The following is an 18,079-nucleotide window of genomic DNA, read 5'->3' on the forward strand; positions in this document are numbered from 1 at the left end:
CATTGTTTGGTCTGGGCAGTAAAAGTCTGACCACTGCCAGGAGTGACCCCTGAGGGTAGAATTAGGATTAAGCCCTTGACATCACCAGTTGTATATAACCCCTTAAAGAAAAAATCTTATAAAAGCACTGCATGTCAATCTAAATACTTTATAGTCCCATTAATGAAAACATAAATTTTAAAATCCCTTTGTTTGAAATGGAAGTGCAAAATTTTGTAATATAGCTTTTCAATATTAATTTTATTGAGAAGGCCTCACAGGGTTTATGACAATACATTTATAAATAATTGTATATATTGATAATGAAAAATGGCATCCTAACTTCTTAGCATATTTTATTGAGTATAAGTGGCTTATATTTTAATATTTACAACAATTTTTTGTTGAAGAGTGGACATCATGTCTTGTTACAACCAATCACGATTGGAAGTGACAGAAACCATGGTTAATTTCACTACAAGTGGTTTTCTTCTATTGGGGTTTTCCACCAAGTCTGAGCTGGAAGTGTTTTATGCCTCTTTATTCTTGGTCTTCTACTTGTTGGCTTTAACTGGCAACATCCTCATCATCACCACCACTTCCATGGATGACAATCTCAACTCCCCCGTACTTCTTCCTGAAGCATCTGTCATTTTTGGATCTCTCCTATATTTCTGTGACTGTACCAAAATTCATTTACAATTCTTTCACTCATAGAAGAAACATTTCCCTCTGGGAATGTGCATTACAATGCTTTGCTTTCTTAGTCTGTGGTTCTGCTGAACTGCCCTTACTAATGGTGATGTCCTATGAGCGTTATGTGGCCATCTGCCTTCCATTGCGCTATGACATCATCATGGATGCCAGAACCTGTATCCATGGAGTCGTTGGAGCCTGGGTCAGTGGGACAATCTCTGGAATAATGCACACAGCAGCTACTTTCTCCATTCGCTTCTGTGGCCCCCGTATTATCCACCAGTTCTTCTGTGATGTCCCCAGATCCTGAAACTCTCCTGTTCCAATGAGTATATCAATGATGTTTATGTCACTATATTCCTATCTTTGTTCTGATTTCTTTGTTTCATCTTTATTGGATTCTCCTACGTGCACATATTTTCCTCTGAACTGAGAATGCCATCTGCGGAGGGCAGAGCCAAGGTCTTTTCCACTTGCCTGCCCCACCTCGTTGTTGTCACATTATTTATTTCTACTGGAACCTTTGAGTTTTTGAAGCCCCATTCAGACACTCCAACAGCGCTAGACATTTTACTCACTATTCTGTACACAGTCATTCCTCCGACGTTCAATCCAGTGATCTACAGCCTGAGAAATAAAGTCATCAAAACAGCTCTAAGAAAGGTGTTTCAAAGAAGAAAATCATACTTCTTTGTTTGAGACCCATCTGTTTATTTTTGATTGGGAGACTGATTCAAAACAGATTCGGCAATACTTTAGCCACACAAGAATTTAAATGAAAACAAAGATGTGATTATATGGATGAATAATTGTTTTATGAGAAAGGTAACTTATCTATATGATGTATGCTATTTGAATAATAAACTTATTAAAAATTTCCTACTTAATTTGTACTCTTGTTTAGTTTGGGAGTCAAACCTGGTAGCTTACCTCTGTGATCAAGGGCCATGCTTAGCTATGGTCAAGGGGCCGTATGTGATTCTGGAGATCTAACCTGCAAGCCACGCAACTAACCCATTGTTCTGTTTATCTCTTTGGATCTGCCCAGGACTTTTTTTGTTTGGTTTGGTTTGGTTTGGTATTGGTCTTGGTTTCTGGGTCACACCTGGCTGTACTCAGGGGTTACTCCTGGCTCTATGCTCAGAAAGCACTCCCGGCAGGCTTGGGGGACCATATGGGATGCCAGGATTCGAACCACCAACCTTCTGCACGCAAGGCAAACGCCTTAGCTCCTTGCTATCTCTCTGGCCCCTGCTCAGGACTTTTTAAAGGCAGTGATTTAAAATTTCACCTTGTGAAGCAGTAAAATTTCCTTAATTTTTACTAAGTCATAAGTATTTTACCTATTGTTTCTTCTAGGAAATGTATATCTTTGACTATAAGGTTGTCTTCTCATGTTTCTCAGGTCCTAACTTTTGGATTTTACCTAATATTCAATACTTTATAATAAAATCTTGGCAATATTTATTATAAGTCTTGGTTCAATACATGTTGGCCATTTTGTGGGCATTGATATTGATTTGTGGGCTTCTATATTTGAAGTTACTGTGCAAGAATATTGTTATGCCATTTTCTTTTTCTCTTGTGTACTGTATTACTTTGCTATTCGTGAGAAAGAAACAGTTAAAGGATCATTTCTGGGAGACTGAAAGGAAAATATTTAAAGTGGTAAAGAATAAAATGAAGAAGCAATAATAATATAGATAAATATATTATTTAGAGTCACATTCTTTGAAAAGAATATTCAGTAAAATTTAAAAATATTGGGTCCAGAGAGATAGCACAGCGGCGTTTGCCTTGCAAGCAGCCGATCCAGGACCAAAGGTGATTGGTTCGAATCCCGGTGTCCCATATGGTCCCCCGTGCCTGCCAGGAGCTATTTCTGAGCAGACAGCCAGAAGTAACCCCTGAGCAACGCCAGGTGTGTCCCAAAAACCAAAAAAAAATTTTTTAAATATTTATTACATAAAGATAGTGTTATATTATAGTGGAAAACACAATTAATGGATTCATTAGCAGGTAAATAAGGAAAAATAAAATATGTGTAATTAAAAAGTCATGAGAAAGAGAATTAGTTACAAACATAAAAGAAAGATGTAAAAGTTGCCTACTTAGGGTTTCCCAAAGATTTATTGTATTAATTTCCCCATGCTTTGATGAATTAGGTAAAAGAAAATATTCACTAGTAATGTAGTCTCATTCAGAATTAGTTTCAGTTTGAAGATGCAAAAACATGAAAGTAGAATTATAAATGTGAAAGTTTAACATTTCTGGTAATGTTTTATTGTTTATCCTTTGCATTTGATAGTCACTATAAAATAATTTTGACAACCTATGTGAGGGAGGCTCTTGTTTTATCTGTTCATAGAAATATACAACTTAATTAGTAACTGGATAAACTGAGAAATATATGCTTCTTCTATGAATTTTAGTAGCGTCATTGTTGGAATCAGATTATGATGTAGGTATGGGGGTGTTTAATACATTGAAATAAATGATAATATTTTATTAGCTTGCTAATGAACTAGCCTCAAATCTATTTTTGTTCTGATTTCATATCACTTTCCTAATAACCTTCCAGATTCTCTTGGATGCTCTTATGTTTTCTATCTTTGTTGCAAAATTAAGACCATTTTTCAGCTTTCAAAACACATCTATTGAGGTTTTTTTTTGTTTATTGTTGGGCCATACCTGACAGTACTCAGGGGCTACTCCTGGCTCTATGTTCAGAAATTGTTCCTTGCAGGCTAGGGGGACCGTATTAAATGCTGTGGATTATACCAGTATCAGCCAGGGAAAAAGGCAAATGCCCTATCGCTGTGCTATCACTCCAGTTCCATGTACTAAGCTTTTTACTGGAATTCCTGGAAGCTTGAGATCAAGTAGATTATTGAGTTCTTATTGTACTCTTTCATATTATTTGTCTTTGGATTTTTTCTCATCAATAATATAGTTTCCAGTATGATGGATAGTATTTTCTATACCTGTTTTTGTGTACTATTCTATATGTTTGATGTTATTCTGAATTGTAACTAGACAATAATGGTCTGCTTTAATGTATTTGGAAATACAATAAAATGCTCCTCTGTTGACCTGATACTTAATGACTTTGCTTATTTTATTGTGTTTAGAAGTTATCATGGAACTTTATAGGCTCTTTAAATTTTCTACATTTGTTTTTTGTAAGTAAAGGGTCTTATTTTTTCAATTCCAGTTTTTAAAAATTTGTTTAATTTTAATTTCCAGAACATCTAGATCAAAATTCAAGTAAAGTACCTTTTTATATTTTTTAATTAATTTTGATTTGGGGCCCAAAAAATCCAATTTGTGTAGTGCTGAGGGATCACTCTTGGTGGGACTATGTGGTTTTCAGTACTGAATGGTAAGTTTCATGCACTTTAGTTCCACTGTTTAGTTCTACAACAGTGTGTGGAAGGAGTATTCTTTCTCTACCATTTCACTCCACTAATGTTCCAATTCCCAAACCCATTGAATCATTCACAGGGGAAAACTTCCTACTCAAGACAGGATCTTGGTTTCTATTGTCCTTTGGCATTTGTCCCCTGTGCTAAAGTATCTTACACCAAGAACTTGTCCAAAGTCTTTTCTAATTGCAATATTTGAATCACAATTAATTGATGTAAAAAAAATGATGGTACATTTGAAAATGTCTGGAAAAATTAGCCTAGTTGTTGGTGGAATGGAATGAATTAAGGACTCTCAATCATTGTTGGTGGGAATGCCCACTTGTTCAGCCTCTGTGAATAATAGTTCAGAGACTTCTAGAAAAAATTCTGAAGAGGGTTTCCATACACCCTACAACTTTACTTCTTGATAACTACAAGCGCACAAAAAATTACCTTGAAAAACAGACAGGCCCACCTAAGCTCATTGCAGCCTTTAGTATTATAGTTAGATTATGGAAACACCCAAAGGTACAATACACGAGCATCATGATGATGTAGTACATATAATTAGTGCAATATTTTGCAGTAATGAGAAGAAATGAAATCTTGTAGTTTGCTGCAATATAGTTAAAATGAGGAAATATTAAATAAAATTAATCAGGGACCGGCGAGGTGGCGCTAGAGGTAAGGTGTCTGCCTTGCAAGCGCTAGCCAAGGAACAACCGCGGTTGAATCCCCTGGCATCCCATATGGTCCCTACAAGCCAGGGGCAATTTCTGAGCACTTAGCCAGGAGTAACTCCTGAGCATCAAATGGGTGCGGCCTGAAAAACCAAAATAAAATAAAATAAAATTAATCAAAGACAAACACTTGAATGAACTCACTTATTTCAGGTCTTCTGGTGCTAGAGCTGAATTCCAAGTCACACACATGCAAGGTATCATTTGTGTGTGTATTTGTGTGTGTGTGTGTGTGTGTGTGTGTGTGTGTGTGCGCGCGCGCGCATATATACAAAGAAACAATAGGCTTGTGCTCAGGGCTTTCTCTTGGGTCTTTGTACGGGGACTGTTTCTGACAGAGCTTGAAAGAGCAGTTTTGGTATGCCAGGAAACCCAGTTTGACCAAATGCAAGGCAAGCAACTTGATCATTTTCTTTTGATTTATGGCCACATCAAACTGTGCTCAGGATTTAATTCTGGCATTGTACTCAAGGATCTCTGGGGAACTACAGAGGGTGTAAGGATAGAACCTGGGTAAGTGGCATGCAAAACAAGTTCTCTACCCACTATATTATTTCTCCAGCTCCAAGCCTTGTTTTTATTTTTTCAATGGCTATTTGTTCCTTTTCTAATCTAAGTTAAATTTTATTATTATATAATAGTATTAAATAGCAATTTTTTTATTGGTATCAATGCTTAGTATTTAGACCATTTTTATTAAGGGAATATATATACATATATACCAGACATTTTAATAAGATCAAATTCGAGGTTAAATTGCTTTTAAAGTATTTATATAAATAGGTTACTTTTAAGTCTTTTGTCGGATATTTTGAATTTCAAATACAAATAATGAAAATTTTCAATTATTTGATCCAATAAATGTAAAATAAGTTATATATCTCATTAACTAGGAGTTATTTTTAAATTAATGCAAACAACAATTACTCTATAAGAAAATTCAGTGTAATAATCTGCAAGATTTGACACCAGTTTATTTGTAAAGAATTCCAAATACCCAAAACACCCATGAACTTTGTTTTGGCCAAAGGGAGCTAATAGCCTAATCTCAAGTGGCCAAAGAAGATTGAAATTGAGTCATCTTTTTTTTTTCTCTCCACCTACCACAGTTTTTAGTCAATGGCAACATTCAACTTGTCCTCTAAATAGCAACTGCTGACACTTCATCTTGTCTTTATGTTGAGAGAAGTAAATCTTTGATGTTGTTGGGTAAGTTTCCATTCGTTCCAGAAAGATGGAATATGCTGAGTAATGGAATGTCTGTAAATTGCAGGGTTTTGGGTGGATAAGATAAAACCAGTCCTTTTACTAATTTACATTTGAATAAAACAAAATTTTCTTCACACAGTCATTGTGAAAATGGTTTAATATTCCTTATACTATTATGATGATTGATTTTTATAGAATATATTTATGAAGAAATTTAAATACTTTCCATGTCAGACCCATTAATAAATTGCTCAAGTATGGCAAACAAAATTTTTGATTTTTGGGCCACATATGATGATGATCTGGGGTTAATCCTAGTTCTGTACTCAGAAATCATCCTGGTCATGCTCAGATAACCAAATGCAATGACAATGACAAAGCCTGATTTGTGGAGTGATGGAAAGTGCCTACTTCCCTGTACTATTTTACTAGCACTTTGATAAATAAATCTTTAAATTATAGTGGAATTATAACTATGCTTATATTATATATTTACAACATGATATATGCTTATATTATGTATATAAACATATTTGTATGCTTTATATTTTACTGTGCTGGACCTTATGTGTCAAGATATTCAGTGAATCTCTAAATTACACCATTATACCATGGAGCAAATACTTTTGTGAGAGAAAATAATCTTTCTTTCCATATTTACAATGCAAGGCAAAGAGCAACCATTATAATTGCAAGAGTAAATTGAGAAACCAAGTTTCCTTTTCTGCTAGTGATTCTAAATGTTTAATTATAGGAGGATAAAGTTCAGTCTTGGCATGACCGATACCCTGAACTCCCCTTGAAACGTCCCTTGAATCCAGAATGATTTGAATCCCCCAAATAGTGCCAGGTTTTATTCCCAAATAAACAAAATTCCGAGAGCAAATTTAATAAACTGCTGTAATGTATATGTGAAAGGTTCATATCTAGAGACTTATAAATTACAACACATGATTAAATTTTGGTTATAAGACTTTAAAATTGTAGGATTATAACTCCACTATCTAACTTCTGCCTGTATAAGCATCAATACTCCTCATCCCGAACACCAATGTCATCACAGTCAAAAGGACAATTTACTCTCATCTCCCTCACTCCTCTCCATTCCCTTAGTAAACACACAATGTTTTCTGGGTCTAAGAATTAGCTTTGTGGGTTTTATTTATTTTTTATTTTGCTTTTTTGGGGGGCTATTCTGGCTTTGCTCATGACAGGTTCCTAGATTTTTGCTCAGTTCTCACTCCCAGGGAACCAGGGTCTGCCATGAGCAAGACAAATGATTGGATCTCTATGATGTTTCTCTGGCCCACTTAGTGCTTGGGCCCATTAAGTTGGCTTGAATATTCATATTTTTTAGTGTAAAGCCATCTTGAAATTTTCTTTTCCTTTACTTAAAAATATTAAGAGAAGAAAAAATAATTAGGAAAATTTTTCACTTAGAAAGGACAAAATTATAAAGCAACCATGGTAATCCAATGTGGTTGTAGTGATATACAAGATAATAAGAGAATGAATACATTAATCAGAAACATATTAATGAATGGCGTGCTGTGTTGAATAGAATTTTATGATAGAGGTTCATTTTATATAAACTCAAAGCTAACATGCACTTTCCTGTTATTTATATGTGCCCTTTTTCTTTTTTAAATTGATGCGGTAATGCTAAATTTTGTAACCTCCACAGTCAGCATTTCTTTCTTTCACAAAGTGATCAAATTATTCAACAGATTTTTATATATGTATAATATATATTAGATATAGTGAGAAATTTGTGATAGTGATTTCTAGCCAAAATTTCTAAGGACAAGCGCATAGATTGATAGGGTACAAAATTGTCCTCTTAAGATATTTCACGTTCTTTTGCAGAAGCAAAACTTGGAAAGGAAGAAGGACTATGACTAATTTTACCATGAGTGGATTTCTTCTCCTGGGATTTCCTGTCAGTGCTGAGCTAGAAATATTCTATGCATCTTTGTTCTTAGTCTTCTATGTGTTGGCTTTAACTGGCAACTTCCTCATTATCACCACCATTACCATGGATGACAGTCTCAACTCCCCCATGTACTTCTTCCTGAAGCATCTCTCCTTCTTGGACCTCTGCTATATTTCTGTGACTGTACCAAAATTTATTTATAACTCTTTCATGCAAAGTGGAAACATTTCCTTCTGGGAATGCGTATTCCAGAGCTTTGCTTTTATTGCCTTTGCTCTCGCTGAGCTGGGTATGCTCACTGTGATGTCCTATGACCGCTACGTGGCCATCTGCCTTCCACTGCGCTATGACATCATCATGAATGTCAGAGCCTGTGTCCATGGTGTCGTTGGTGTCTGGGTCAGTGGAACCATTTCTGGAGTCATGCATGCAGCAGCGACATTCTCCATCCACTTCTGTGGCCCCAGGATCATCCATCAGTTCTTCTGTGACATCCCCCAGATTCTGAAACTTTCCTGCTCCAATGAGTATATTGGTGATGTTGCTGTCACTATTTTCCTCTCTTTTCTGGCATTTCTCTGTGTCATCTTTATTGGCTTCTCCTACATACACATATTTTCCTCTGTGTTGAGGATGCCTTCAGCGGAGGGCAGAGCCAAGGCCTTTTCCACCTGCCTCCCCCACCTCACTGTGGTCTTATTATTTATTTCTACAGCTTCCTTTGAGTATTTAAAACCTCATTCTGATTCTCCAACTGCTTTGGACATTTTGCTCACTATTATGTATACAGTAGTTCCCCCAACATTCAATCCACTCATCTACAGCCTGAGAAATAAAGCCATCAAGTCAGCTCTCGGTAATGTTTTTAAAAGAAATAAATGTCTCTTCTGTTGAAGTACTTAAAATCATTCTCATTTGAGAGAGAAGTTTAAAATATTGGTTAATATCAAGATACAAATTAATAAATTAAAGTGAAATAGAAATGGTTAAAGTAATATTTTAAAGCTTGAGAAATCTTTTTATTAATGTGTTCCTTGAGTATAAAAATGTACAAACATGAGTATGTATCATTACTCGTGTGAATTTTGTTTTTTTGGAGCCTCTTTTGATGTTTACTCCCAGGGGGATAAAGGGGGATCGTGCAGAGTTGGGGGTCAAAATTGAGATAGACTCCACACAATGTAAATATTTAAGCCCTGTATCTCTAATCTTCTATGTTGTAAATATTTTAGCATACATATTATTCTCCCAAAGTTGTTGTAAATTAATGAAAATTGTCATTATGTATAATAATTTAGGTTAAATGTGGAGAGATAGAACAAGAGGTGAAATGGCTCCCATGTACAGGCCTGTTCATAAATTTAATTTCTTTTTTGGGGATGGGGGTTTTCGGTCACACCCATTTGATGCTCAGGGTTTACTCCTGGCTGAGCGCTCAGAAATTGCTCCTGGCTTGGGGGGACCATATGGGACGTTGGGGGATCAAATAGTGGTCCTTCCTTGGCTAGCGCTTGCAAGGCAGACACCTTACCTCTAGAACCACCTCACCATCCCCCCTAAATTTAATTTCTATCATAGAATTATATGATCTCTTAGTATTTCCAGTACTGCTCTCTGGCCACAAAGTCCTGAGCATTTCAGTTGTGATACCAAACCACCTCCCCTCAAAAAAAATTTTTTTAGGTTTATTTTGTTTCCCCAATCAGTTTCCTAAAAGAAGGATAAAATAAGTAAATATAGGATTTTTTGGTTATTTTTATACTTACACTAATTTGCATGATATCTAAGAATGAATTATCAAGTACTAATTCTCATTGTTATTAATATTTTTAATTTCAGATTTATTAAACCCTTAGGAATCCAATAGATATGATGAAATCACTCTGAAAATGTCTCATTATACTTTTATTCCTCCTATGATGTACTAGATTAGTTTTTCTTATGAGATTGATAACTGAAAAATGTGTGACCACAGCTGAAATGCACATTTACATGATAAAATAAATATACTTTTTAATAATATAAAAGGAAAGTAGTTTAAGGAGCCATAATAAAATAGATCATTTTAAGCTAAAATAATTTATATAATCGTATTTTGTGATTGAAACAGAAAATTTAGTGAATAGATTCAGCAGCAGACATAAGTAAATTTGATAATATGATTTAAATTTTGAAAATCTGGTTCTTCATAGTCAGAAAAGTTGCATTATAAAAATTATGGAAATTAAAAAGGTATGGAAATAATAAAAGAAAAAGTCATGAATCTGGAAAGGTCTGAAGAGAGTCAGGCATTACTATTAATATTACTCTCAGGGGTCTCAAACTCACGGACCGTGGGCCACAAACGGCCCACCATACAACATTTTGTGGCCCTGCCCTAGAGGAATCTTTTTTGTTTTGTTTTGTTTTAGTTGTTTGGGTCACATCCCCCAATGTTCAAGGCTTACTACTGACTTTGCATTCAAGGATCACCCCGAATTTGCCTCCTGTGGCCTCCAGGTAAATTGAGTTTGAGACCCCTGCATCACCCTGGTGAGGGTTGCTGGTCCCCTTTTGACTTTAGTATAGGTGTCATTCTCCTTGACCTTAACAAATATAAGTAGTTGATATAATTTTTTGGATAACTGAAAGAATGCTAGAAATTTTGACTTCCTCCTTATTGAATCAAATCTCTTTACCTTATATACTGCTGCTAGTTCTTAATGCAGGAAAATGTAGATCTGGTATTTATGGTTTGCCTTATTAAATGGCTTATGTCAAGTGGTAAAGCTATTCTGTGATTATTTTATGGTCATTTCGTTAATTCTTGGAAGACAACATGTTTTATTTTCCCTTTGTTTTAACCTGTTCTACTTGCATCAAGGGTTCAATATTCTAAATATGTATGCTTTATTTTCTAAATTCTGATTTTATCAGCGAACATATTGACTTCTAGCTTACCCATGTCCTCAGAATACCATTGGTCTTTTTTTTTTTTTTTTTTTTTGCCATTTAATAGAGATTTCTCTCCAAATTCAGGAACACAGAGATATGTACCACACAGAGAGGATTAACAGGAAATATGTGCATGTCTCTTTTGTTCATCCCAGTGGCATTCACGATTAGCTTACATTTGTGAAAAAATAACCAAAAGTGGACATTTTACTATGATTGTGATTAAAGTTAATATAGTTCTGTATTTTAACTATGGGCTATCTTGTAGCACTGCATTTATATATGGCATTTATAGCTTTATTGGCCAAACTCCAAGATTTCTTTTATGTATAACATCAATTAGTTTAAACCTATTCCATTTATTTTTATGAAATGAAGGTATTTTTTATTATGGAAGTGAAAAGAAAATATATTCAAGAGAGAATTCCTACTTCTGACAGGGAGGAAGGAAACCAACAAGAAGTAAAATAGTGGATGTATACATAAGGGTGTGTATATAATTATAAGATAAATTTACTTTAAATGACTATCATATCCTCATTCAGAGTAAAATTTGATTTGGATAGATAGGGTAGGTCACACCCTATCTTTACCCAAAACAAAGGCATTGCCCCAATTTCCTGTTTCTTTTCACCAAGCACTTCTATTTGTAAAAGACCACTTGGTAGGTACTTTTGTCTTTCGCTTGACCTTCCCTCTTCTTGGTTGGTTAACAAAGAGGTTTTGATTTGGCTTGGTGTGCAGAGACTTCAAGGTGAGAAACCAAGCAACTCCATGCTTCTCTTTTGATTGGATTTACTTATTAATTCTTCATGGCTAGCTTGCTTTAAACTTGTTCACCCATAGTTGGAAATATGGTGCATGGGTTGATTTCACAGCTGGTGCTCGAACAGGGATCTAGGAACCTGAGAAGATCCCAACTATGATGAATGACATGATCATCTGATGGATAATCACCATGATGGCATCCTTGAGCAGAACTGAATGTGCTTTGCCTTTCGCTGGAACATTGGTACATGTCCCACACTTCTGAACAGCTTCCTGTTGCTCTGGTCCATCTACTAGCATTTCTCACACTGGACTGTACATGCTAGTCTCCCTACAGATTATCCTATGCACAGGCCCCTAGAGGGAAGGGTGCCTTCCAAGTGGTGATGAACTCTCCATCTAATGGCCAATGCTCACTGCTCACTGCTATTCTTCTACAATAGCTGCTTTGTGGGAGGATCTCAACCCCACAACCTGCAGCAGGTTATCAAGATCACTGATGGGGTAGAAGCCAAAAAGAAAGCCCCATTAAAGGGGGAACCAAAAGCAGAGATGTGTGAATGCTCCCACTCAGATTCCAGCTCAGGTATCAAGGCCTTTCCATACCAGGCAACCACAGTAGCCTACCATAGAAGGTATAAATAGAGAATCCAAGCCCAGATGAAGCCCAACTGAAGAGAAGCTCTTACAAAATCTCCCTAACTTCCAAAAAATCAACATGTTTCTAAGTTAATCTCTTGACCTATTTGCATCTGTCACAATGTCACTGGTTAAAATGTGTGTTGTGTTTACCTGTATAGATCCTAACAGCTACGCTTTAGTTCTATGTCCCACTGTAGCTATGTGTCCCAATTCTAGCAGTTTAATATTAGTTTGCACTCTCCTGGGGACATGTGTAATGTTGTTATATTTTTAATGGTTCTCAGCAATCCTATTGCTGTGATGGTTGATTATGTATATTATTTAAAAATTTATTGTCAACTTATGTATGCTGTGATGGTTGATTTATGTATATTATTTAGAAATTTATTGTCAACTTATGTATGCAAAAATGTATCTTTGTCTACAGAAGTCTATAGAAAAAGAAACTTGGATACTATAGACTTTTATTAAGTGCTCATTATAAGAATGTTATTGCAAGCTTATTTTCAAACTATATATATATATACATATCCATATATATCTGCAGAAATGTTTATATGATTTTGTTTAGAAAATATTATGGAAAAGAAAATTGGATACTATAGACTCGTATTACACTGCTCAATGTAGAATGTTTAAGAACTTGTTTTCAAATTAAGTATATCTGCAGAAAGGTTCTAATGTTTATGTTCAGAAATGTCTATGAAAAAATTTTGTGATATGTATAATACAAGGAGATAGAAAAAGCTGATTGTTTTGAGAATGATATATGTCCAATTTAACCCAAGATACTTTTTTTACAGCCTACCAGCAGTTATTCTTAGGAATTAAAAAATTTCCTCACTACCTTATTTACTGCTAAAGGATTTTTAATTTTTATTTCCCCAACTTTTGCTTGCCTATGCAAAGTAATAGGCACTTTGGGGATTTATTTTACATAGGTGGCAACATAATAAAACTTATGCAGCTCTTCTCAGACTTTTTTTTTGTAACAGAAAGGCAGGTTATACCCTACCTTTACCCCAAACAAAGGTGTTTCACAACTTCTTTTTTCTTTTTCCAAGCCCTTTGAATTGTAAAAGTCCACCTGGATAGGTTCATTTGTCTCTCACTTGACCCTCCCCCGCCTGGTTGGCTAATAAAAAAGTTTTAGTTTGGCTTGGGACACAGAGAGAGACCACAAGGGAAAAGCCAACCCAATTCCATGATTCTTTCTTAACTGGCTTGATTTCTTAATTCTTCGTGGCTACCCTGCTTCAGACCCCTTCACCCAAGATTGAAAATATGGGGTGATTTCACATGGGTATAAAAAATAGGTGATATTTACTTATCTGGTAAATATCTATTAGTATTTTCTCTTATTTATATAATAACATTAGCAATAAAATAATACAAAGATGTTTAAATAATGTTCATTCACTCAGTTTATTGTTTAAACTGTCTTTCTTGCTGTGTATACTAAATTTAATCACAAATTTCAATGTTTTTCAATTATTTTATTTAAGGAACATGAAAAATGCAAATCTAATATTACTAAATATAGATAAAATCATTATACCAAACAAAGGACAGCCTTGTTTAAAAAAATAACTTACTCATTTATGTATTATTCCAGCTAATCTGTCTTATTTCTTTATACTCTTCTTTCTCTTCCAATTATATTGTTACATATTTACATATTTTATATCATATTGTTCATATATTATATTCTACTTAAAAGAAAAATCATAATGTAGTTATGATCTTAAAAGTGCTTTACGGGGCCTGAGTGGTGGCACAAGCTGTAAGGCTTCTGCCTTACATCCTAGCCTAGGACAAACAACAGTTCAATCCCCAGCATTCCATATGGTCCCCCAAGCCAGGAGCAATTTCCAAGCACATAACCAGGAGCAACCCTTGAGCATCACCGGGTGTGGCTGAAAAAAAATTAAAAAAAAGTGCTTTACATGAATAATTTTTAAAACCTCATAAATAATATTATATAAATAATCTTTTGCTATTTTTAGGTTTTCATAATTTATGCTACCAATTTTCAATAAATAGTTTTCTTAAGTCCTGATTTTAATTGATTAAAGATATTAAATTATTAATTGACTTGGTTTAAGTATTAAACTGACTACCTCTAATTTTGTGGGTTATTTTAATTCACAAGTTTTAACATAATTCTTAAACATATTTTTTTTTTTATTTTTGGTTTTGATTTTGGTTTTTGGGTCACACCTGGCAGTGCTCAGGGCTTTCTCCTGGCTCTATGCTCAGAAATCACTCCTGGCAAGCACAGGGGACCATATAGGATGCTGGGATTTGAATCACTGACCTTATGTATGCAAGGCAAACCCTTACCTCTATGCTATGTCTCTGGCCCCAATTCTTATGCATATTGATATCTTTTTCAATAAAATACTTGCACTTATCTTTTTGACTTTATTAGTTAGTTGAGAATTAAATGGTATATATTTCTCTAAGATTTTGTCAAACCAAAAGTTCATGCAATTGACTATTTCAAGTGTAGTGTCATGCATTTACTTTTAACAATGAACTGGCAAATATGTGCTTATCATTTTTGATCATGAAACTGTAATATGTCATTTATGTACAATATTATCTTAAAATACTTGTGCTTGCATTTAATTAGAAGTGTATAAGTGTCACTAATATAATTTAAATTGTATTTTTAATGAATAAATATTTTATTTATTTTTCCTTGGGTTTGCATACTATATCTGCATAATCTCCATCACATCTCCTAAAACCTGTCCTTATAGTATCAAAATGATCCCTCTTCTCAATCAACCACTCCACCCCTTATCTTTTTTTTTTTTTGTTTGTTTTGCTTTGTTTTGGTTTTTGGGCCACACCCAGTAACGCTCAGGGGTTACTCCTGGCTATGTGCTCAGAAGTTGCTCCTGGCTTGGGGGACCATATGGGACACCGGGGGATCGAACCGCAGTCCGTCCAAGGCTAGCGCAGGCAAGGCAGGTACCTTACCTTTAGCGCCACCGCCGGGGCCCATCCACCCCTTATCTTAAATAAATACCATAGCTTCCAAATAGTTGAGTTAGTTTTGTATTTAGACACTTTATTTAGGTTTTCAATGTTTTACTGAGAGTGGAGCCATTAGTCACTGCATTTTATGTTAGAAAAAAATACCTAGTAAGGAGGGGCTGGAACCATACACAGTGGGCAAGAATCTTGCTGTGCATGTGGCTGACCTGAAAGTAACCCCAGAGAACTGCTGAGTGTGGCCCAAACCTCTTCTCCCCCAAAAGAAAGTGGAAAATAAAGGTTTCAGAAATTATCTTTTTATAATATCCAACAAAATTATATCTGCAATAATAAATTCAGTGTGGTCTATTGATGTATTAATGAAAGACTAATCAGATCACACATTCCTAGAATTACATGTAAACTTGAATGAGACATTAAACTTCCTTGCCACAGCAACTGTTTTAGAGGAAGCTGGAAACTGGTAGGCCTGCTGTGGAATGGTCTCAGCATGTCTAACTGAGACTAGATCTCAAAGAGAGATTGCTTCCCTGACAAAAAGTTGTGGAATATCTCAATCTTAGCTTAGTTGCAAATATTTATTTGGTCAAATACAAATCTCTCTTTTGCTGTCTTAAATATGTATATATTTGATCATTTACCTCTTTACCTGTAAAGAAAAACATATTAAAGCTGAAATAACTATCAGTTATTAAGTTAGTTAACAATTAGTTATTATAAAATGCCCTGTGATTTATTGCTCTACTAACCATCCTGTCCTTTCAAATAAAAAGAATGTTTGTTTTTGAACACATCTGATGCACAAGGGACTTCAGTGACTTGCTAATATTTTATCTCAGAAATAATATCCAAGTTTTGGCCTGAAAGTAACAATGTGTTGTTAAGAAAGCTTTTCCCAAGTGAATATTTGCCCCCTTTTAATTATGTTTGTCTTTTTAGTCAGACTTTGCCCTTTTTAAAACCTGTCCCATAGTTAGACTTTAGAGGAGATTTAGGAAGTTTGGTTATTTGGTGAAAGCCTTAAAATAAGAAGCATGCAAATTTTCTATTGAGAAGAGGTTTGTAGATTAAGCAGAATGTACTGACAGTTATGTTTTTACTTTGCACCCTTAAAGTTTGTTCTCCTAGACACATTTCAGAAGAGACATAAGAAATTTGATTATTTGTTGAAGCTCTGAAAGTAAAAGCCTGAGAACTTTCTATTATAAAGAAGTTTGTATATTAAGTAGAATGCATCAGAAGTTATCTAAACTTCTGTTATGAAGAGAGTATTTGTATAACTGCAGAAAAATAGATGTGTTTTTATATACCACAAAATTATAACTTGCAAAAATCTTGCTTAAATAGTTTGATGTAATCTTCAATAAATCCTATTCAGATTAACCCCCACTTGAGTGTGGTTTCTGTTTCTCATTCTCCAACTCCTGTGTACCATCCTTCCTGAGGGACCTTGAGAATTCCCTAGTATCTGGACCTAGCCATGGAGTGTATGATGCCTACCTCTGATGGTTCTGATTTATTGCTAAGGCAATTGGCTTTTGAAAATGTTAATTCTCATTGCCAATCCCTTATTTGCCCTAATTGTAAAATGGAGTTGCTCCAGGATTTTGTCAGAGCTTGCCTTGATACCTCAATTTATATTACCCAGGAGATAGCTTTGGATGCCACTCGCAAGGATCAGTTAGTGAAAGCAGAAATTGGTTCTTTGAAAAATAAACAAGTCTGATAGACCATTGGCAAAACTCTAAGAGAGAAACTTGATAACCTGAATTAGAAATGAAAAGGGGGAGATACATACAGATATTGCAAAGATTCAAAGGGTAGTCAAAGACTACTTTGAGAAACTCTATGCCACTAAACATGAGAACCTGGAAGAAATGGATAAATTCTTGGACTCTTATAATCTTCTACGGTTGAATAAGGAGGATGTAGTATATTGGAACACCCCCATCACTATTGAGAAAATTAAAATGGTAATCAAATATCTGCCCAAAAACAAAAGTCCAGGCCCAGATGGATTCACTAATAAATTCCTTCAAATCTTTTAAGAGGAACTACTACCAATTGTTGCCAGACTCTCTCATGAAGCGTAAAAAACTGGAACACTTCCAAATAGATTTTATGAGGCTAAAATCGCCTTGATACCAAAATCAGACAGAGATGCTGCCAAAAAAGAAAATTATAGACCAATATCACAGATGAATACAGATGCAAAGATCCTCAACAAAATCTTCTGAAATAGGATTCAATGCCTCATCAAGAAGGTCATTCACTCTGATCAAGTAGGTTTCATCCCAGGAATGCAAGGATGGTTTAATATCCGTAAATCCATCAACATAATACACAACATCAACCATAAGAAAAATAAAAACCACGTGATCATATCAATACAAATAGAAAAAGCATTTGATTACTTCCAACATGCATTCTTGATAAAAAAAAAATCTCAACAAGATGGGAGAAAAGGAACTTATCTCAGTATAGTTAAAGCCATCTACTACAAACCAATGGCAAATATTATCCTTAATGGAGAAAAACTTGAAAAGGGAAATCAGCCCCCCCCCCACCAACCTTGGCGGGTGTCCTGCCCCTTAAGGAAGTCGTCACTGCCTCGGCCCCACCTCTACCCCTACCTCACGAATCATTGGTGTTATCGTAGCGGAAGTCCAGCCCTCAAGGACTCTTCTTCCCCTCCCACTTCCCATCCTATATAAGGGGGTAACGAGGGACCCACGAGGTCTTTGATTCTGGTGGGAATTCATAGA

The 18,079-nt window shown here is 35.2% G+C and overlaps 1 protein-coding gene and 1 pseudogene across 1 annotated transcript; both read left to right on the forward strand.

The window, feature by feature from the left end:
* The first annotated feature begins 441 nt into the window (after window positions 1-441).
* LOC125995907 (olfactory receptor 14J1-like) lies at window positions 442-1,374 on the forward strand (annotated as a pseudogene).
* Window positions 1,375-7,925: 6,551 nt separating this feature from the next.
* LOC125995908 (olfactory receptor 14J1-like) lies at window positions 7,926-8,858 on the forward strand. Its single transcript, XM_049764861.1, has one exon. The coding sequence runs from the start codon at window positions 7,926-7,928 to the stop codon at window positions 8,856-8,858; it is 933 nt and encodes a 310-aa protein (XP_049620818.1).
* The last annotated feature ends 9,221 nt before the right edge of the window (window positions 8,859-18,079 follow it).

The sequence above is a fragment of the Suncus etruscus genome, chromosome 18 (genome assembly GCF_024139225.1).
Source record: "Suncus etruscus isolate mSunEtr1 chromosome 18, mSunEtr1.pri.cur, whole genome shotgun sequence".
Taxonomy (NCBI): Eukaryota; Metazoa; Chordata; class Mammalia; order Eulipotyphla; family Soricidae; genus Suncus; species Suncus etruscus.

Bases quoted from the DNA above. Each gene is read 5' to 3' on its own strand.
- LOC125995908 (XM_049764861.1), top strand. From the start codon at position 7,926: ATGACTAATTTTACCATGAGTGGATTTCTTCTCCTGGGATTTCCTGTC.